At 43.0% G+C, this 21,228-nt stretch overlaps 2 protein-coding genes across 29 annotated transcripts in view; one reads left to right on the top strand and one right to left on the bottom strand.

The window, feature by feature from the left end:
* ADGRL2 (adhesion G protein-coupled receptor L2) overlaps positions 1 to 21,228 on the top strand; it is a 504,554-nt gene that overhangs the window by 304,768 nt on the left and 178,558 nt on the right. The window contains exon 1 of one of the 25 annotated variants that reach the window (XM_084756888.1): positions 18,378 to 18,527. The exons of 21 other annotated variants lie outside the window; for them this stretch is intronic. The gene's annotated coding sequence lies outside the window, so the exon portion shown is untranslated. Of the gene's footprint in view, positions 1 to 18,377; positions 18,528 to 18,947; positions 19,089 to 19,372; positions 20,321 to 21,228 lie in introns of those variants that run through there. 3 more of the 25 variants (XM_084756887.1, XM_084756885.1, XM_084756878.1) reach the window with 3 other exon arrangements.
* Positions 3,225 to 19,725, bottom strand: LOC311583366 (uncharacterized protein; the record flags this gene model as incomplete). Of its 4 annotated transcripts, XM_084756893.1 has the most annotated exons (3): positions 3,225 to 3,642; positions 3,970 to 4,038; positions 19,574 to 19,725. In XM_084756893.1, 3 exons carry the CDS (start codon positions 19,723 to 19,725, stop codon positions 3,486 to 3,488), a joined length of 378 nt encoding a protein of 125 aa, XP_084613019.1. In that variant the 3' UTR covers positions 3,225 to 3,485. The 4 variants fall into 4 exon arrangements, 1 of the variants encoding a protein (XP_084613019.1); XR_014774475.1 differs by lacking the exons at positions 3,225 to 3,642; positions 3,970 to 4,038 and adding an exon at positions 5,302 to 5,643 and having other exon boundaries at positions 19,574 to 19,711; XR_014774477.1 differs by lacking the exons at positions 3,225 to 3,642; positions 3,970 to 4,038 and adding an exon at positions 12,819 to 14,155 and having other exon boundaries at positions 19,574 to 19,644.

The raw sequence follows: 21,228 nt of genomic DNA, 5'->3' as shown, positions 1-21,228 counted from the left end.
AGGAGAAAATGGAGGTGGGCAGCTACAGCCTCCATTGCCTTATGGCCACTCTAAACTTACCACGCAGTCTCAACTTCTGTTTTGTTGTTGTTTGCAGCCATCACACCAGTGGCTCAGGGCCAGGCGAGGCTCTCCTCTGGTTCCCCAGGAGTGCTGTTGCTAAGTCACATAGACTTCAAACCAAATTTAGCCAGTTGGTGTTTTAGTCCCAAGGCAGACCCACACAATTACTCTAACCAAATTACACATTATTAAATTTTATGCATCTTTCAGTTGTTGAGAACATTTACATCCTGATTTCGTAATCTAATGCATCATCTTATTGTTCTCATATACCCCGTTTTTGACAGGCATGCCTTCCGATTGCTTTTTGTCAATATTGGACAAACATGTCCCTATCTGAAACCTTTCTCCAGGTGGACACCAATTCACTAACACTACAACTGGGGGCAGTCGTTCAAGTAGTTATGAAAACACAATACAAAATTATCCCTAAACATGGACTTTTCAATCCAGCTCACAAGGATAAAAAGACTTCAAATGTCTTGCCAAAATCTGTATATCTGTACCTATTGAAAAGATAAATTGTTTACTAACTCTTCCAGGAAACAATACATAAACTTGAACAAAAGAGCTTATTCTTTGTTCTTTATTTTTAGTATAATTTTTCTGACTTTTAATCTTTTAAAAGTGATTGCAGTCTTTTATGTTTATATAAATGTAATTTGGCTATTCTCTCTGAAACAATACTGCTGTCATTGACCCCATATCTCAGTGTCTGCCTTTTTTTTCCCTGTTAACATAAGGAATATTCTTCCCTGTGCCTCTTGACAATCCTGATTTGATAAAGGTAGCTGATCACACTTTCCACCCTATCATTTAGAAGGCATCTGGTAATAATTCATAGAGATCAAGAGACATGCTGACAGCTAGGACAGTCAGCTCCTCAGGCATAGCATATAAGTTCTGTGCATCGAACTATCCTTAACTCTCTTGGCTCAGGTCTTAGCTGTGCAGTGGAACGCTTCAGGGGAAGTAACTCAATAATAATGCGAGATTCATAGGGTTACTACAGTAACTGGTGCACATAAGTACTTACTTCCAATACCTGCTAGCATGTCAACAGTGTTGCCTATGTTCTCAGTAAGTTGTACAATGCCTTCATAGAGTTCTCTCTTCAGAACGCTAGCCTAGTGATCCTGACTCCACTCACTGAGCTAATGTTTCCTGAGTGTGTGCAAGGCCCTAGCCGTGCATTAGTGGCAACATCAAAGTCTCTTTCCCTGTGGAGCTTACATTCCAGCGCAGAAAGAAAACATTTCAGGGTGTAAAACAAAGTCGCCAGCAGTTAGGAGACTGAAAGGTCAAAGGGTAAAAGATGTCAGGCAAAATTTTTTTTTCTGAAGGTGGTCAAGGTCCTCTCCAAAGAGGTGAGACATGAGCAGAGATATGAAGGAGCCAAGGGCAAGAAGCAAAGAATGGAAAACCCTTTGCTTTCTTCTTCTCACGAATGAATTTGTCTTCCACTTCAGAATCTGGGCATGCACCTTTGCTGCCTGTTCTCCCCGACTCCATGCTGAGGAACAGCATCTTTGCTCCTTCCCAGCATCTCTCAGGAGCCCCAGTGCTTCAGTTCTGCTGAGCATGTATAGGTCCACACTGCCTCCACCCGTTCCTGCTTCCTTATGTGTTCCCCTCGTCCTGTCTCTCGCACGGGCACGTGCTGCTTGAGATTCAGAGGCTGTCAGTGAGCCCCCCCCCCACCCATTGTGGCATGCTGCTTTCTTAGTCCCCTCCCTGTTTTCCTGCTCATTAGAACCATTTGTGTTTGCATAGGCAGAACACTGCTTAAATCAAACTCTGAGAGTGCATGGCTGCTTTCCCCCAGGTTCCAATCATTTCCACTTTACCTACTGGTTTCTGTCAGAATTGGGTCCTGAGCAGGAGTCTCCTTAATGCTTACTCTGCCTTCTGGGAAATGAAATTATCAGCAAGGCTGGTCAAGGAATTGTCAGTGTTTTGCTTTCCAAGGAATTCAAGTTTCTGCAGATACCTCGAGACTAAAATCCCCAATGCCGAGATGCACTGCTGCTCTCCTGGCCAGAAAGGCGAGGGTGCAGTCACAAATTCCTATGGAGGCTGGGCTTGTCATTTATCTCGCCTAGGATTTTTTCCCAGTGTCTCTCAGTAGATGCACAGGTAGTCACATAGCATCCAACTAGTGAGTCCTATTCACCAACCTTCCAATCCACTTGGCCTAATTATAATTAAAATAGAGGACCAAAAGTCAATTAATATTTATTCTCTCAATACCTCAGCTATGAAGTGTTCACCAATAAGCATGAGATCCTGAGTATGCTCTTTTTTAACCTATGCAAAAGAACGGGGGATGGTGCCAGGCACTCACTCTCAGTGCAGGGGGGTGGGGGTGGGGGTGGGGGAGAGCTACGGCAGGGGGTTTGCTGGGAGCCAGTCTATTCTTGATTAGTCTCAGGGCAGAGAAAGACCCTGTCTCAGCAAACAAGGTTAAAACTCTCGATCGAGGTTGACTGCTGGTCTCCACATACATAGGAGAGGAACATACACTCAAACAGATGAAATTGGGATGGAAGGTTGCCTCTGAGGCTGACCAAGCCACGCATTCAGCTGAATAGCCTTCGGTGCTGGTGCGTCATCTCCCACCTGAAGAGCCCTTGGGAATGAAAGATCTGGGGCCTCCATTTATACCGATGAGCAAATTGTAGCCAGAAAAGGTTAATTGACTTGCCTACCGGTCTCCCACACAGCTCATTGGGGATAACATCGCAGCTCATTACAACTGCTGGATGACACCCCACCCCCTTCTTAGGCAGGTACATTTCGGTGTACACCACCTTGTTCTCTATGAATAGCCGGGAGGGTTGCTTCTACTTCAGTGGAGTGAAAATCTGAACGGCTCACCCTTGGGCCTCAGTGAGCCTGGGAAAAAGGACAAAGATAATAGGTGTACTAGTGGTTCTGTAGGGTAGTATGACGGTGACGATTTCAACTTGTAGGTTTCTGTGGAGGTTTCCTTTGTTTTGTTTTGTTTTGTTTTTTTATTGAAGTAATTTGCATTTTTTAAATTCCACTCTGTATTGAGACGTGTTTACTCTCTTGCAGATTTACAACAAACTGCGGGGGTGGGGGTGGGGGGTGGGGTGCATCCTCCCCAGGTTCTGACATTCCTGAATCCAGGTGTTACTTCTTAAGAGATGCGCGGCAGAGGGCAGAGTCAACTCTTCCTTTCAGACTTGACTCCTCACTAGTTAAACGGCCAGTCATTCCTTCCTTTCACAGGTGTAAGAACCTAAGGTCCTAAGGATCCTGTCTCGTTAGTAGTTGTTTTCTTTGGCTTCCCCCCCGCCCCTCTTTGTTTTCTTCCTCTTTCCCATCTTCTTGAAGGCAGACAGCGTTTATTCATCTTTGTACTCCTCGAGACTAGCACAGTATGTTTGTTGAATGAATCATTTACCAAGGTGAAGAACACAGAGTGGGGCTGAGGTTACAACATTCTGTAGGTCATCATCCGGTTTCCGTGTCTGAGGAGGAGACCAAGCCTCTCGAAGGTGCCGAGTGAGCCGCAGAGGGGACGAGGGTGCAGCCGAGGCTGACATTGTCTTGCTTGAATCACAGAAAGCATATATGTTGCTAAATTGATAGATTAGGCTGATTTTTTTGGGTGGGGGAAAGCGTTCCTGAAAACTGAAAAGACCTGTGTACCAGGATGGAATTAAGCTCACACAGTCTCAAAGATGCGGCTTCTACTATTTTGCTTATGGTCAGGCAAGTTAACGTTTCTGTGCCATAATTCCCATTTATCACAGAGCTGATGGGTATGCAGATACCCCATGGGCACCTGCCATTTCCACAGTATCCTAGCCCAGTGCAGAGGACCTGGATGCAGGTAGTGGGGTACAGCAGAAGCCGGTGCAGGCAGGCACAACATACCTGGCTTGACTTTTCCCTCTGTCTGGTTCCCTCTGGGCCACACACCTGCCAAAGACTCCACTGCCAAGGCTGAAAAATACACTTAAAAAAAAAAAAAAACTCTAGCTCACGATTCGGAAGAACTTATACTTACAGTTATGCATGCTGGCCTTGGGCATCAATAGATGAAAACAGATGCAGGCCTTCAGCATCCCACCAGCTACCAGCACATGACAACAAAATGCCAGCCCCTGATTTAAAGGAACCTTAAGATGCCTGGCCAGCTTTGTTACCTAAGTGGTATGTGGCCAGTGTTCCTCCCTTAGCCTGCCCTGACTTTACTCCAATTGAATCCAGTGGAGACACAAAGTGGGAGCTCCACAAAAAGGTATCTCCAAGTAGCCCAAAAAATCAAGCCTATTACTTTATTTCTGCAATATGCCAATGAGGAAGCTAGTTCTAATGCCAAAATTCATTTGTATCTACAGAACATGGTAAGACCTTCAAAAAGTAGTTATAAGCCAGACTCTGCATTTGGAACCCACCTGCTAACTAATATTACATTTTAGTTATTCCTAAGTGGCCTGAGGTCTTTCTCTCCTGAGTTGGTTGTTTTGTCTGGCAGAAAAGATTTGTCCACAAATGATGTAGTTCTATCTTCTGCCCTACAATGAATCACTAAAACTGATGGTTTAAACCTGGAACATTCCAGAGGAGATTTTTCACTATCCTCCTCTGATACTTATCAGAGACTGTGAAACTCTTCTTCCTCATAAGAATTTATATTAGAATGCGGGGTTGGGAGAAAGAGAAATCATGTGATTATTTAGCTTTTAAAAGGCTGAACTCTCCTTTGAGGGGTTGCCTTGGCTAGGGCATCAGAGTTGAGAAGGAAGGATGTCTCTGTAGGCGAGGTAATACTGGACTGTAGTTACTTGATGCTAGGAGAGGGCAGAGAAAGACCTGAGGGATTCAGGGCCAGGAAGAAGATGAGTATCTACCCAGCCTTGGATTCCGAGAGTTCTTTCTGGTCTCAGTATGCATTTTCTCAGTATTGGCGATCTTTTAAGAGCCTTTCCCTTTGTGTTGCTCTTGGAAAGCTGAAAGGCAAACTTGGCTCTGTGTTAGCATACAGTTAGCATGCACCAGACTTTTTTTTTTTTTTTTTTTTTTTGAGACAGAGTTTCTCTGTGTAACCTTGGCTGTCCTGGACACGCTTTGTAGACCAGGCTGGCCTTGAACTCACAGCCATCTGCCTGCCTCTGCCTCTCATGTGCTAGGATTAAAGGGGAGACAGAGAGGGAGGGAGAAAAAGAGAGAAAGGGAAGGGAGGGGAAGAGCAAGCAAGGGAGAGACGCAGGGAGGGAGAGCTGTTTCCCCAGTCCAGCTGTTTCCCCAGTCTAGCTTTGCCGTGAACTTACTTTGTAGACCAGGCTGGCCTTGAACACTCCTTTATCCTCCTGCCTCAGCGTCCTGAGTCTTGGGATTTAGGTAAGAGTCATCACTCTTGGTCAATTAATTTAGACTGGGACAACATAATCATAGATGCCAATATCAACTTCCAAACAGGAAGATAGTTGTAACATTTCCATGGAGTCTACCCAACAATTAATAAGATAATTGTTCTAATAAAGTTTTAATAGTAAAGCTGTTGGGTAATTCTTTAACAAAATAGTTGGCAAGTATTCATGTGTTCTGAAACAAAATTAAGGAAAATACCAGTTAATTAAAAGTTGGTGGAACTGTTTGAAGAGAATAGTATTCCAACAGGACTACAAAATATAAATTTTTAGAAATTAAATATTACCCTGTATTTCAACATGTTATAAAAGGTATTTTGTGGGCCAAGAGTATGTTATTTGGCTCAGTGGAAAAGAGGTCATCTATTATATGTGAAATCACAGGCTTAATCTCCAGGATCACCAAATTACACACACACACACACACACACACACACACACACACACACACACACACACATCTTATAGGTACTTTTTTAAAAAATGAGCATATTTCATATAGACAGTTCTCATCTTATGCAGTAATTCATGATGATCACGTTTTCCAGCTTATAAACTAATGCAGTAACATTTTGTGAGAAATTGTGTTAACCTGCAACCATACTAGAAATCTGTTTTGAGAAACAGACACTGTAAAATAAAATTAAGAGTAACATCAACCTGGCAGTGTTGGCACACACCTTTAATCCCAGCACTCAGGAGGTAGAGGCAGACAGATGTCTGAGTTCAAAGCCAGCCTGCTCTACATAGTGAATTTCAGGACAACCAGGGTTACACAGCAAAGACCTGTCTCAAAAAAACAAAACAAAACAAAACAAAAAAACAAACAAAAAGAAAGAAAGAAAAAGAAAAAAGGGTAACAGAATTACATCAGTGATGCAAACAGGATGATTCTTACTCAAGTTCTGTAGATAGTCTGGACTCTAAGGAAATACCGTCTTTTATAAATCAGAATCTTAGCATGTATGGGGCTATCAATTACTTGAGGTTTTAAGTGAAAGCTTAGCTTGTGTTTAGCTGTTTCTGCCATGAGTCTTACTCATTTGTTGAGCTATGGCTACTAAACTCTGCAGTTTGTAATAATCCTTTGGAAGCTTGTTTGCTTCTGCTTCTTGGCTGGAAATGTCTCATTTCTTTCATGTGCCCTCCCTTGGTGAAGCATAATTATGGGGTACAACGTGATGCAAAAATAATGAAAAGTAGAATTTGCTTCTGATAAACACAGAGGGCAACCAAAGGAATCAAAGAATGAGAACAAAGTGTAAGAGAAGACAGGTAAGTGCTGGGGGTCGGGCAGCAGCCAGCAGCAGAGGAGAAAACTCAGGAAGGTATATGAACTTAAGGCAAGCAGTGATCAGACAGCCTCGTAGTATGGATTGCAAACATGTTCTTATCACCTGAACCCTTGAAACACAGGAAGTCATGTTTGCTGCTGTTTTGCACATTTCTTCATGTCCTAGGCAGTGACATGTGGTTCACATTTTTGGTTAGAATATAAAGTAGTGTCCACTGAAGCTTAAAGCTAAGATGCTTATAGGTTCCTGGAAGAAAAGGGAAATGCATAAAAGGAAAATGGGTGAAAAGTAAACTCCTTGTGTACTTACATGAGTACATATATATTCATATGTATGTGTATATGTGTATGTGTGTGCTTATGCAGACACGTGTGTGAGAGAGAGCATGAGTGGTCACGTGTGACTAGAGGCCAAAGGTCAACGTCAGCGCTCTTAGCTATGCTCCTCATTACTGTTTGAGATAGTGGTTCCCTGAATATGGAGCTTGCCAATTTGGCTAGACTGGCTGGCTAGCAAGGCTGTGCAGGGATCCTCCTCTCTGTCTCCCCAGCACGTGGATTAGGAACACACACTGCTACCCCAACCTGTACATGCATCCTGTGAGATCCACTAAGGTTTTCATGCCGGCAAGGCAAGTGTCTTCTCTTCTCTCCCTAGCTCTCCTACAGTCGTCCTGTTGTTCCGACTCCCACTCTCCACAGAATAGATGCCATCTGAGAGAACATGAAACAATAGCGGAAACTGGGTAACTCACTGCAGGGATGCCTTGCTAGGACTGGAGGAGATAGTAGGATTCATGGAGGATTCATAGGTGGTAGGTCAGTGCCTTGCCATTTTTTTTTAACCAAGAAAAATATCCCACCCTCAAGGATGCTGTGAGCTTAAGAATATCATATGTTCTCAGATATCCTTGCCTCAAGCCACAGAAGCTAGAAATATATCATATCTTAAATTGCTCCCCCAAACTAGGACCTGACACATGATAGGTCAGTGTTCTACCCTTGAGCTACATTCCCAGCCTCCAAATCTCATTTTTAAGTTGACAAATAACAGATTAAAATCTAAAAGACTATGTGATCTATATATATATATATATATATATATATATATATATATATATATATATATATACACACACACATACACACACAGAGACACACAGACACATACACACACATATATATATACACACACATATATATAGCAAACAAACTGCATCTCTTGGGTAGTCCTGTAATGGTCCAACAGTGTGTAACATCTGAGGACTGCTGCAGTAATAGCTCACAATATACAAGCGCAATCTAAGGGGCTCTTGGGTGGAGAACAAGTTAAACCATCAGACAGAGATGTGCCTCAGGCAATGTCATCAACGGTCATTATGATGATTCCTGAAGACCCAAAACTTGCAATCATCAACAACAGGTACAGTGAGAGTCGGGATGGTGCTGTTGACATAATGAAACCGTAATCCACTGCATTGTGGGATAATTTAAAAAAGAGCTACAATGTAAAAACAAGAATGGAAACAAAACCAAGAAGTAAAGAGGCAGGATACTGTCTACTTCTCTAGCAGTTTCCGTTATTTAATTTTCTCTTTACGATAACATTAATACAATTTCTGGTGCTTTGGAAGAACAAGAAAATGGTTAAAATGCATTTCTGGCTCCTAGAGGTAAGGTTAGGGAGCTAAGATGGAAGTGGGATGCTTTTTAGCATAATGTACAGTTTGTCAAAAAATGTTTTGCCTTTAAATAAAACGTGAGTGTTGGGGTTAAAAACAGAAACTGTGAAAAGTCCCATTGACTCCTGTATCTGAGGTTCTCCTGTGTCATGACAGTCATTGAGACAGGATGGATACAAGGCGAATGGCTGACCTCTGTGAAGAGGAAAGGCCGCCGCCATTTCAGTTTGCTCACCTCACGGTACGAATGCCAATAAGCACTGTCTTAGTTGTGTGATTTTTCCATTTTCTCAACACACACACACACACACACACACACATGTATAGCACATAGCAGAAACTAGAAACCCCTTAAACAAATTGCCCTTATTTGTGATTGTCTTTTTATTAAAAAGAACACACACATTCAAGTACAACATTTTTATTAAATTAATTTTTGGAAATAACTCAAACTTTGATTGCAATCACCAATATGTGAAAAATGTACAAAGAGCTTGCAAAAATATTTCAGTGACCTGACTAAAACAAGCTACTTGAGTAAATTTATTCCATTTATTAATAAGTAAAAATGGTACATATGCTTATATGATGATAAACATAGTCTCACAAGATTACTAATTTATTTTACTGCTAAGATCTCTGTCAGCTAGAGTGCTGTCATGTAGGCACTATCTACCCTTGATGCTGACCTGAACAATATAGGTGTAAATCCATAATGATAGCATCCTGACTATTGTGTATTTCACAAACAACAACTGCAGCTGCTGAAGACTTCCAAGAGTAGGTGACTTCTTTCCAAATTGCCTCAATGGTTGGTACACATCATGCTATTCTGAGCAGGAAGTAGTCCCACTACCTCCTAGGTCATATAGAGTTCTGAGTCAAGTCTAACAAATATGAGTTGGCTGAGGAATGTGTGGCTCAGTGGCCGAATGCTGGCCCAGCACATGGAAGGACTCTGGTTTCCTTGCCAGGATGTGGGCAAAAGGGCAGTGTTGTTAGAGACAAACTTGTAGAGGGGTCGTTTCTTTCCTACCCGCTCTCTCTCTTCTCCTTCTTCTTAATTTAAAAATGCATACCTTAAAAATTAAGACTTCTTTAAAGACTATTGTCACACCAAGATGTCATAGCCGGACTTTTCACAAGTGTATCAACTTGCCAGCTTCTCCCAGAGTCTTTCCGAAGCTTTGAGCACGGCTGATAACAAGTGTGAAGTGGCACATGTTACAGGTGGGCTTTACAGAAGTGAGAGACAGGCGCTTGCAAGTGTACCAAGTGCCACAGTAATGCAATGCAATTTATGTGCAAAATAGTGGAAGCCAAGAGAATGTGTTGAGAGGCTCGTGCTCCAAGACAGAAATGAAAACCAAACAAACTCACCCCAAAGTAGGGAAAAAGGAGAACAGTGCCAGAGAGAAAATAAGTAAATAAAACCAATAAATACAATCCAACAAGAGGGAGTTTCCTAAAACAGGGATCTAGTAGGCAAAAAAGAATAAATATGTTTGGCAGAGGAAAGACTCGAATGAAAGCTAACTTTCTTGCATGCTTAAAAATAAAATCGATAAGAAGCTGTAATAAATTGTGTAACTTGGCCAAATTTGTGGAATTATTAATTGTTTGCATTATCTGTGAAAGTGGGAAAAAAACTCACATCACTGGAGGAAAAGAACAAGATTTAGGTGAGAAAAATCGTGTGAATAACCTGTGAATAAATAGTGGGCAGTGGAAGTTTCTGAACGGCATTGCCTGCTGAGCATATTGTGGGTCTCCCTGCGCCCTTTAGCTTTGTGTACTGTTCACACAGTTGGTTGGTGTCTGTTCTAACTCCTCCTCCAGGCATATTTGTACAGACAAGTTATTTCTCTGGGGAGGGGTGTGTTTGCCACTCTGCAGTAGCACCTACAGCAGCACACTGAGGAAAGCAGTTTTCTGTGACGGCTCAATAATTGCCTTTATTATCCTTACATGTTGAAAATTATGTCAGCCTACAATTTCGGCAAAAATGCAGAATTGAAAATGAATATAGAAAATAATGTGTAAGTTTCTCTGACATGAAATCACCATATGCTGCCAAATGGAGCACAAATGGCCTTCGAGCAGGGGTCTTATGCCAACAGTGGGTGATCAAAGACCTCTTCAGTGGCAGTCACACCAAGCCACACTTGTGATGTCAAGGACAGGGCATCTGAACCTTAACCACTATTTTCTCGATGATATTGTGCTAAAACACAAATATGTAGATATAGTTATATACATATACATGTTCACATATATATTTTACAGAACTTAAATAATTCATCCAGATAAATTATTTAAATGATTTAAAAATTCCTTTGTCAAACAGATTAATGAAGCCTTGTTATTCAAAAGATAAATCATTTTATATGAAGTGGAAAAGATTTCAAGGGCTAATAAAGTTTTTATGGGAGATAAACTTTAATGAATTAATACTTTTCACTTATTTGGTATATACACAAATTTATACATATATGCTTATATTGATACTTGTATTAATATTTTATGACTGATTTTTAAAAAGGGAAATAGTGTTCGCATTATTTAAAGCAAGAGTTCTTATAGACTTTAGGCTTAAAAACTGATTACAATTCACCAAGTGAATCTTTAAATAGTGCTATAAATGGTATTTGTGTAAGAGATAAAAGAGACTTTTTTTGGTAATTTACATGAATCTAGCCATCATTACTCATGAACAGTTTTATTTGTGTCATTGTGTAGGTTTAAAGTTTATCAGGCCTGCAAGACTTTCTTCTGTGCAGGTCTAAATCAGAACATTTTGGTCTAGAAAATCATGAACTAGTATTTTTACAATAAGACCCTAAGACCCCAAAACCCTGGGAACAATTTTAAGGAATTTATGAAGTCCAGGGCACATTTTTCATCTCAATCTGGCATAGTTTCAATTTGAGACTCCACTGAAATTCAATTGGTTTATTTTATAATTAAAAACAAGGAAATCATAGTAACAAAAATATATAATGTATAGCAGTCTTGTTTATTATAGAAACATCCATAAAGAAAGAAACATGTTCTAACTTTTCTCATTACTCCAACGGGAATTGCATCTTTAATCACACAGAGTACAACTGCTTTATAATTTTGTTTAAAGGGTTTCAGAACTTACGAAAACCAGATCAGGTTATTATAAATCTAGAGCAAATTAGAGTCCCCAGTCTTCCGTCAGTTCTACGTTAAGAGTTCTATGTATATCATAAATTTAATGGTATATTAAGACATGCATCTGTTTCAGTTTTGTAAATGCTAATAATCTAACTATAGAGCACTTAAACATTTCTTTCATTAACAACAAAATTTAAGCAGAGATAAAATTTGCTTCCATTTTAAGGAAGAATAACTTATAACTGATTTTGGAAAACCTAAAAATTTACTCAAGTAAAGACGGTTTTCTAAATATTTAACTTAGTATCTATTTTTGACATTACACAATTTCTTTTTTACATAAGCATATGCTATCCTTACGATCTTGAATCTATACCTGCATAATATAGCTTGGTATGCATATACATATATGTGCACATATGTACATAAACTTTAAAATCATTTTAAATAGGGCATTGGAGAGAAGGTATGCATTGAATAATGGTATGAAAAATTTCAAGTTTCATTATTTTAGGTATTTCTCAGATTCTTTATTTGACTACACATAGATTTATTTATTGTATGTCCACATTCAGAGAAACACACAAAAGCATCCCAATAAGTAATATTCTCCTTGGGATTCATTTTATTTAAAAACAAGTTTCAATCTTCTATTCCTTGCCCATTTATATTTTGTAGCTGGTATTTGTGTTCAACTTCTCTCTGATTTTATTTTTTAAAAACTGTTTTTTTCCCCCACATTATATCTACCACCTTTATCTTTGAGAATTGCCATTTCATAAACAACAATAACCTAGTATCATAATGAATTATTGGATTTCAATTACCATTAGATAACAAATAGCAAATTAGTTTTTCTTGCAGTACATTCTATATTGTTGGAACATTTTAAAATACATGGTTTGCATTTGGGCCATTAATTCAAGTAGTAAGGACACAATAGCAATTAAGTTGGTGCCATAATTACATCTCTACAGTGAAAACGGGGGGGGGGGGGGACTCTTGGCACAGTAATAATCTGTTTTAGTTCTGTTGCAATCTGTGATGCTAGTAGGAAGGACAATTGAATTAGAGAGTAGATAATTCAGAGAAACACACAGAAGCATCCCAAGAACACTTCTCCAGGCGACAGTGCAGCAGTGTCTTTTTAATGTGCAGTGCCTCCATGGGTTATAATAGGGTTTTATTTTTAATCTAAAGCAAAAAATATTTTGTAATTTAAAAAAAAAATAAAAACACTTAAAAATAAAATCTCATCATTATCACAGCATTTCAGTACTCCTTTGAGATACAAGTGATATTTTAATGTTTCCAAATCTGAGTACTAGTTTTACAGTAAAAAGTTAATTCTATTCTAACATAATTTCATGTATCACAAAAGCATGTGCTAACGATGTCATGGTGTAGTCTAGGGCCTAGGGCATGGGCTGCAGAGAGTCACAGTGGGCGGAAACTCAGCAGGGTGACGTAAATGATATGGAAAGATGGGGACACTTTAATACCTTAGCAAGAAACTATATGATGTTATCAAGAATCTATACAGCACTTTATTTTGAAAATAACTATTCTGGTTCTCACATGCTCCAATTTGATTTTACCACAATATACCAAACAAGTGCCTTCAAGAATAAAGCAGTACACCTTTAATCTCAGCACTCAGGAGGCAGAGGCAGGTGGATCGCTGTGCGTTCGAGGCCAGCCTGGTCTACAAAGTGAGCCCAGGACAGCCAAGGCTACACAGAGAAACCCTGTCTCAAAAACAAAAACAAAAACAAAACCTAAAGTGAATAAAGACAAGTAAATGAATAAATAAATAAAGCAGTAGTGCTTCTGTTGGATCTTGGTTGGGAAAGTGCCTAGCACTCATGAATCCCTGGGCTCTGCAGCCAGCACTGCATATGTGATTCCTACACTCGAGGGCCTAGAGGAAGAAGGGCCAGAAGTTTGAGGCTATCATCCGCTACACGTTCAGTTAGAGGCAGGCCTGCGCTACATGAAATCCTGCATTAAAAAAATAAAATTGAGTTGAAAAAAAAAATACCATAGTCATATTAATTAGGAAATAAGACAATGGAAAATACTGGTAAAACCGAGTGGAAGTAATCGCAGAGGATCAAAGGCAGAGTAAAGACCCTCATGTTTCACAATTTAAATTATAAGGCATTTTCAAGAGTGAACTAAATTTTATTTATTTATTTAAAAATATTGAGACTATAGTACAACTATTGCATGTTTCACAGCTATGAGAACTTAAATTTTAATCAGAAAACGGTAGAATGATATCTTTGACCTTCTAGGTAGAATTCACAGGGGCCATCTCTGAGTTTGCATTCTGACTCTTCGAGCCTTTAGCAAGTTCGGTCATACTGCAGCGGACTGTGATATGAATAGACAAACTCATATTCCCGGAGCCATGGAAAATCCCGTTGCGAGGATTCTTCGAGGCTGCTGTTCAGCATGAAGCTGCTGACACAGTTAACATCTCTTTGCCTTTGTGCTGTGCCCAAGCGATGTGTGTAGGACGATTTAGCAGGACCGGCACATGCAGAGACTTGTATCTTGGTTTAAACCTCGAGAGTAGAGTTTTAAAGAAATTTAAAGGAATTTCATCTTCATGGTTGACAGTGGTAACATTTACAAGCCTTAAAAAGAATGGGAGAATGTTCATTTCTAAACACACACATAACCAAGGGAAAGTGCTTTGAGGTTATGTATCCTGAGCAAAATAACGGCTGCAGGTTAGGCCAGAGAGTTTTGTTAAAACACTGCATTTATTCTTGGTTTAACGGAAGCATTGATAGAGGAAGGATCTATAAGGACCAATTAGAGAAAACCCTCACGGTGCAGAGATTAACAGGAGTTATGGGAACAATCTATGGAAAAGAACAACTTGGACTTCTGAGAAACTCAGTAGAGCAATGATTATAAGGCTTATCATTTTTAAGTTGTTTGCTTTCAAGTATCATAATTGTAATGGTATAAAAATTTTATAATCCTTTACAGAGAGTTATGCATATTTAAACACTTGACATGTATAGAAAAACTCACGCAACCACTTATATAGGTGGATATTTTTATAAAAAGTATTAATTATAAAATGATGGTCTTAAAATGCATATGATTATATCTTCTAAATACTATCATTAAGCATAGTATACCATAATCATATTTATATTACGCTTTTCACTACTCTGAATTTTACAACTGTTTTGAATTCTTTTTGGTAAGGTTTGGCCTTCTTGGACAAAATTTACTGAGTCCAGAGAGCTGAGAGAATAATTAAAAACGTATTGGCTTTGCCAAATGCTTTCATATGTTTCTGGTCTTATGGAAAATGAGTTTTGATTTCATTTTAGCTCCATGCATAACAAGGCAGGGGAGAAAAAAAGCTAGCAACTTTCAACCAGTTCTACTTAAACCTGTGACTCCTCTGCTTTGAGCTGCTCTGGAGTGTTAGGCCAGGGGGCTTTCTGGAGCAGGGAACAGGGCTTCTCTACCAAGCATCAAATAGCAATGGTCAAGAACAAGGACAAGCTCCATTTATCTATGTTCCTTCTATTGAACTAGAATGTGATATAGTCACACAGACTCTTTGTTTCATTTTTTTGTTCTTTGAGACAAGGTCTCACTCTCTATCACTGGCTGTCCCGGGGAATCACTAAGTAGATCTGCCTGCTTCTGCCTCCCAAGTGCTGGGATTAAAAGTGTTACCAGTATGCTCAGTTTCTTCCATGATTTTTTTCAAATTCTCAGGTAAAAATGTATCCTTTATCACAGACTCAGTTTTCCCTCTGAGATTGTTCTCTTCATTTGGCAGTTCAGAGAAATCAGGTTCTTTGACCAGTCAAGTCACTGGGTCTTGTCAAAGCCCCCTTTAGACTTGATTTATTTCTACTCCTTTGCTTCAGCAGAGCAATGAAGAAACTAACAGCTGGATTTACCAGCTTATACCGATCATGATATTTTGCCACATTGTCCATCTTCATATTTCTCCAAATCCATTAACTTGTTACCTAAACTGTTACAATTCCGACTTCTATTTTGACAAGTACCTGATTGCTTTCTTGTAAACAAAGATACATGGATAGCAAATAGCTTTGAAAATTAACATGATTTTGGTATCAGGAATACATGAGCCTATTGAATGAAATGATCTCTAGTTTCTTGAAGTTGTTTAAATTAAAAACATGCGTTTCTACAGTTGGGAAACCATGTATGGTGAGAGGTTTGAAGGCCATCAATCTCTTCAACCACATGAGCTAATGAGTTCCTTCTGTTTGCTTTGAATTAAATCACCATGAGTGGTTAGATGTTGATTTAACATAAAACAAATGGAAATGGGTGTTTCCTTTGTCCTCTGTAGAATCTATTAAAAAAAACAATTAGCAATTATGATGAAGAAGTCAATGATTTTGACATTGCTTAAATTATAATAGAATTGAGTAGTTGCATCCATTGGATTTCAGGAACAAATAACACATTCTAATTCCCCTGACATTGCTCATGTCTGTAGACACTGTTTAGCAACTCATTCATTGTTTTTTCTACTACCACAACACCTGTGTTACTATATACTGTGTTTCGAATTGTCATGAAGTGTCAGGTAAGTTATGTTTTTTGGATGTGGACAGGCTCTATGTTGGTGTATCACATAAGTGTTCCTTTTCATTGTGGGGTCTGTGACTAACAGCTTAATCTTGAACATTTCGATTGAATTGATTGCTTTGCCAGTTCTTTCTTGTACATATACACAGAAAGTTGAACTACTATGAAATATAAAGACAAAAGAAATAATTAAAATCACAATATTTAAGACATATTGGAGGCCGGGTATGGTGGTGTACGCCTTTAATCCCAGCACTTGGGAGGCAGAGTCAGGTGGATCTTTGTGAGTTTGAGGCCAGCCTGGTCTACAAAGGGAGTCTGGGATAGTCTGGGATAGCCAAGGCTGCACAGAAAAACCCTGTCTCGAAAACCAAACCAAACCAAACCAAATCAAACAAACAAACAAAAAGACATATTGGAGAAAAGATATTGCTAGGTGTGTGTGTGTGTGTGTGTGTGTATGTGTGTGTGTGTGTGTGTGTGTGTGTGTGTGTGTGAGAGAGAGAGAGAGAGAGAGAGAGAGAGAGAGAGGGAGAGAGAGAGAGGTTGTCTCCTTAGAAACATAGTGGAGAGTGACTCACTTTATGTCCTGAGCATCAAAGACTACCAGACCTATGAAATGTAGACAGTGGTTTCTTTGAGAGGTTCTTTCTGAGAGAATTAAATAAATGAGCCAACATATGGCCAGCTTAATTCAGGCAAAAATGTCTATTGATTACTTACTAAGCCCACTAAATAAAAACTTCAGGCTAAGTTTTGCTCCCCCAAAGAAAATAGGATTAGACGGGTCTGTGCACTCACTGGGGCTTCCTGTGACTCAGGCCAGATGAATGGAAACCTTCAAAGCTGAACAAAAGAACGGGCTAAATTTTTTTTGGCAAATGCAAATTATTAGTAGTTTGACATACTGTGTTTTACACTCACAAATAAAACTTATTTTTTAAAAAGGAGAATGTGATATTAATGATCTTTGATGTCTGGGAGGCGTTGGTATGCCTTCTTTTCAGCTAGTTTAAGTAGGCCGACTTCATCTTCCTGGGTGGACCAGCACTTTGTATGGCTTTTGACTGGTGGGGAAATGTTGGGCACAGTATAGTATTGTTTTTTGTTTGTTTGTTTGTTTTTTACAAGCTCTGCAAAGTGTGCATTTTCCAGACTACTTTAACTGTTACGGATGGTATTTGAACTGATTTATCTTAGAAATTCCAAGTGACGAGTGTCTGTACTTTAAAGGACAAGTGCTCTCGGCAGCTCATTTTATCAGCACCCTACAAGCCGTAGAAGAAACCGGATCATCAGAGAATCTTTTTCTAATGTGAGATATATGCACATTTAACTCCAAGTTTTCTACAGTGAAGAATGCATTTGACCAGTATTTGAATGACTTTAGTGCAGCAAATATTTGGCTCTGTGACAAAATGCAAATGCTAATTGATATTCAGAATCTTCTAGTATTCAGAACAATCTCCTGTTGACATTTTAATAACATTGTTTGGAATGATTTCCGAAGTGTGGTGACTGCAACGTACCCGCTGTAACAAAAAGTACATATTGTTTCTGAAAGCAAACAAGCTCAAGTTTCACCCAATTTTTAGGGGTTTTAAATCAGTCCCTAGAAGGCCAATGGCTGCACTCATTAGCTCACTCCGTAGTTCATGAATACATTGGGAAACTTACTGCTTTTCGCTCAGCAGTCTTCGATTAAAAACAAATCAAATTTTAAATTTTATCTTATTTTATTTTATTTTTTTTTGCTTCCCGGGCAGTAGACGTTTACCCAGGTTTAAACGTTTATTTATTTATTTATTCTTAGCATGATACTTTTGTGGTCTGGCCCTCTCAGCTTGCTTCTGTCGTTTGCTGACACTGTCAGCAGAGAGGGGAAGGGAATGTTTCGTGAGGACAAGAGCGGATTCTTCATAAGGAACCGAGGGAAACAGACCTAAGAGGGCTGTGAATGTTCTAGCAAGCAAAGCCTTGTTGTCTCCTTTCCTTCCGTTGCATATCCTGGTGAGTTTAATCAAAAACAAACAGAACGCTCTTGTGAAATATAGTCAATAAAGTCAAAGTTTAGCTAGCCCTATGTAACTACAAAGAAGAAGTCATCTCAATTAAAAAAAAAATGTAACTTTCGTTAACGAGAGCGCCGGAAATCTCAGGTATCAAAGACGCATTAGCCCTGGAGCGTCCCCTGCGCGCTGCAGCCGGACGGAGGCAGCCGCGGCAAACAGACCTCCTTTCTCCTGCGAGCAGTCACACAAAAGGAGGGCTGCGGAAACTAAAAGTTTCGGGGCCTCCGGCTCGGGGCGCGCGGAGCAGAGAAAACCTGGAGACGGGGTGGGTAAAACACGCATCCAGACCACCGGGGCTCAGTTCTTGCTAGGAGTGAGCTCCTGGGCCTTGAGGGGAAAGGGAAATAGGGAGCGGGGTCCCGAGCTGCAGGCCCCAGAGGCCCCAGAGGCCCCAGTGCCAGGTCCTTGGTGGCCAGAACGCCGACCTCTCCCGGTTCCCCTGCACTGGGATCCCGAAATAAAAGCGATGTTTGGAAAGTGCGTGTGTGCGCGCGGGCTGCAGAGCTTGCAGCGGGCGCGCCGAGAGTTGAGTTTAGGGGGCCGGAGTGCAGAGGGTGAAGGGTGGATTTGGAACCCTCAGACCTGGCCGGGGGTGTGTGGGGAGGGGACGCCAGCCGACAGCCAGGGGAGGAGAGGGGAGGGGCGCGAGCCTGCGCGGGCGCCTCTGGGGCGCGTTCCGTGGCCGTGCGCGCGCGTCCCCCGCCGAGACCGCCACCAGCGCCTCCGGGAAAGCCCTGCGGCCGCCCCACCGGGCCGAGCCCGGGCCGGCCAGTCTAGGGGCGGCTGCTCGGCTGTCGCCACCGCCACTCGAAAGGCTAGATCGCCTGTAAGTGTCCCCTTCACTCCTCCTCCTCCTTCTGCCCTGCGCTCGGCCGCCCCGCTGCCGCAGCTGCTCCATTGGAGTGGAAAATGGCCATTGGGCGCAATGAGTTCTAGATTATCTGCTCCGCGTTTTGTACTCAGCTGCTTGTCTTCTTTGGAGTTTGCACAAGCCCCTTGGCTGGCAAACGCGTGAGGAGAAGCGGATGCTGCGCCGCGGTCCGCGCTCATATGTTTATATGATTAGCAGTCCTGGGGTGGGGGGGCTGGGGGTGGGGACTGACAAGAAGGAGGAGGAGGAGGCTCGAGGTGACTCCAGTTCAGCCCTAGCTGAGTCCGTGTCAGGACTTTGGGCTCCCCGCCTCTCGCTCTCTGCTCTCCTTCTCGCTCTCCTCGAGCTCTCACTCTCTAACCGCTCACACACGCACACACACTCACACACACGCACACGCACACGCACGCAGAGGTGCCCGAGCGCCATCGGGAGCTTACCGGAGGATTCTTGGCAATTGTTGAGGGGACCAGCCTCCCTCGGCGGCTGTGCGTCGGTGCGGCTCTTCCCTTCTCCTCCCGTCGCTTTCCCCGAACCTGAGTTCCTCGCCTCCTGCATCGGCGGAGCACCCCCAGGCCGGGAGACCCGACATGTGAGGAAGGGCCGGCGGCAGAGTCGTGCCCCAGGCCGCAGGGGCGGCGCGTGCGCCGGATGCAGGTCCTGCCGGCGCTGCCCCCGCGCTCTTGGCTTCTCCGGACAGACTGACGGACTTGGCCTCGCTCCCCGGCGGCCGCGCTCCCGCCGCTGCTAGGGGATTCCCGGGTCGGCACACCTCCGTCTGCCTTGCTCTCTCATTCCCTCATCCTTTGGTTTTGAATTTTGATTTTTGGCTCCGAAGGGAGCGTGCAGCAGTAGGAGCGCGCGCGTGAGGGCAAAGCCCTTGGTGTCGCGGAGCAGCGTGTGGGAAACTGCGGGAAGATGTTGACTTAACCCCTCCCGGCAGCCGCCCCGGCCGCTGGGCTGCTTGGCTGGACTCGGCGGCTGACGGCGGTGGAGACTTGAGCCGGAGGACACGCCGAAGAGCTGCGCGGCGCCGTGTCCGGCCCGCCAGCCGGGGCCGCCGTCTCCCCGCGCGCGTTTGGCCAGCAGGAGCACCCCGGTCGCCTCGGCCACTCTCTAGCGCTGGTGTCCCCGCGCGGCTCTCCGCGCCACATTGGCCCTCCCCTGGGGCGCGCTCGCACATCAAGGTAAGCGCCAACAATGTACCTCTGTGCCGGCCTTCGGAGACCTGTTTGCTAGGCACCTCCAGAAGGGGCTAACGACTCGGAGGTGGCCGTGTGGCGGGGACAGACCCGTGTTGGCTACTCGTGAGCAGCCCTTCCCGCCGACATCGATCCGCAGAACTCTGTGCGGTGCAGCCCGCTCGCCGGGCCGCGTGCGGCTATTGTCACGCTCTCGGGAATCAGGCTGGTTGCTGGGGACCGAGAAGGTGGGGGCGTGGGCTTGAGAGACAGCTCCAGCCTAACCTTGCTTTTTTGGGGTGGGGGTTCTTAAAAAGCTTGGGGACCGGAAGGTGCCCTTGGTTCTTTACGCAGCGGGGCTAGGGAGGGAACTATGCAGTGCGCCCTCGACCGGGCTGCCCAGCTCCAGGTGTTGGGCCCCAGGCTCGGCTGGGACTCGTCCGTGCGTTGTCGCTGGAAGCGAGTCCCTGGGAAGGGGGCGGGGGGGGGGCTTGGAGGAGTTGTTGCGGGCCGCAGTTTCTTGTTGGTCAGGTGGTACGAAGAGGCGAGGATGAGAGCAAAGCACAGCCAGATGTGGCCCCGCCGGTTCTGAGGCTGGCAGCATTTAGAGGCGGCGAGCTGGCATGGCCAGGGGAGCCGGACAACGGAGCCCAAGGGTGGTGGGGCCGGGGACTCGGCCGACCAGAGCCAGGGTAGAGAAGCTCCTGGACCTGCAGTGAGAGGGCAGCAGCGGGCCGCGCTGGGCCTGCTGCAGAAGTTAAGGGGCGTGGGCTCCCGGGCTGCCTTGGGGTGGGGAGCCTGCTGGGTCGGCTGCGAGCCTCAGGTTGAAAGCAGCAGGGAGAAGTCGTGGGAGGAGCGCGGAGGCAAGGGAGGGCCTTTCGGGTCGCGGGCGTGCGTTCCTGGATCTGAGACCC

This window comes from Acomys minous (genome assembly GCF_964271855.1).
Source record: "Acomys minous genome assembly, chromosome: 14".
Classification (NCBI taxonomy): Eukaryota; Metazoa; Chordata; class Mammalia; order Rodentia; family Muridae; genus Acomys; species Acomys minous.
Note: the sequence above shows the minus strand (reverse complement) of the source record. Positions and strands in the feature narration are given on the sequence as shown.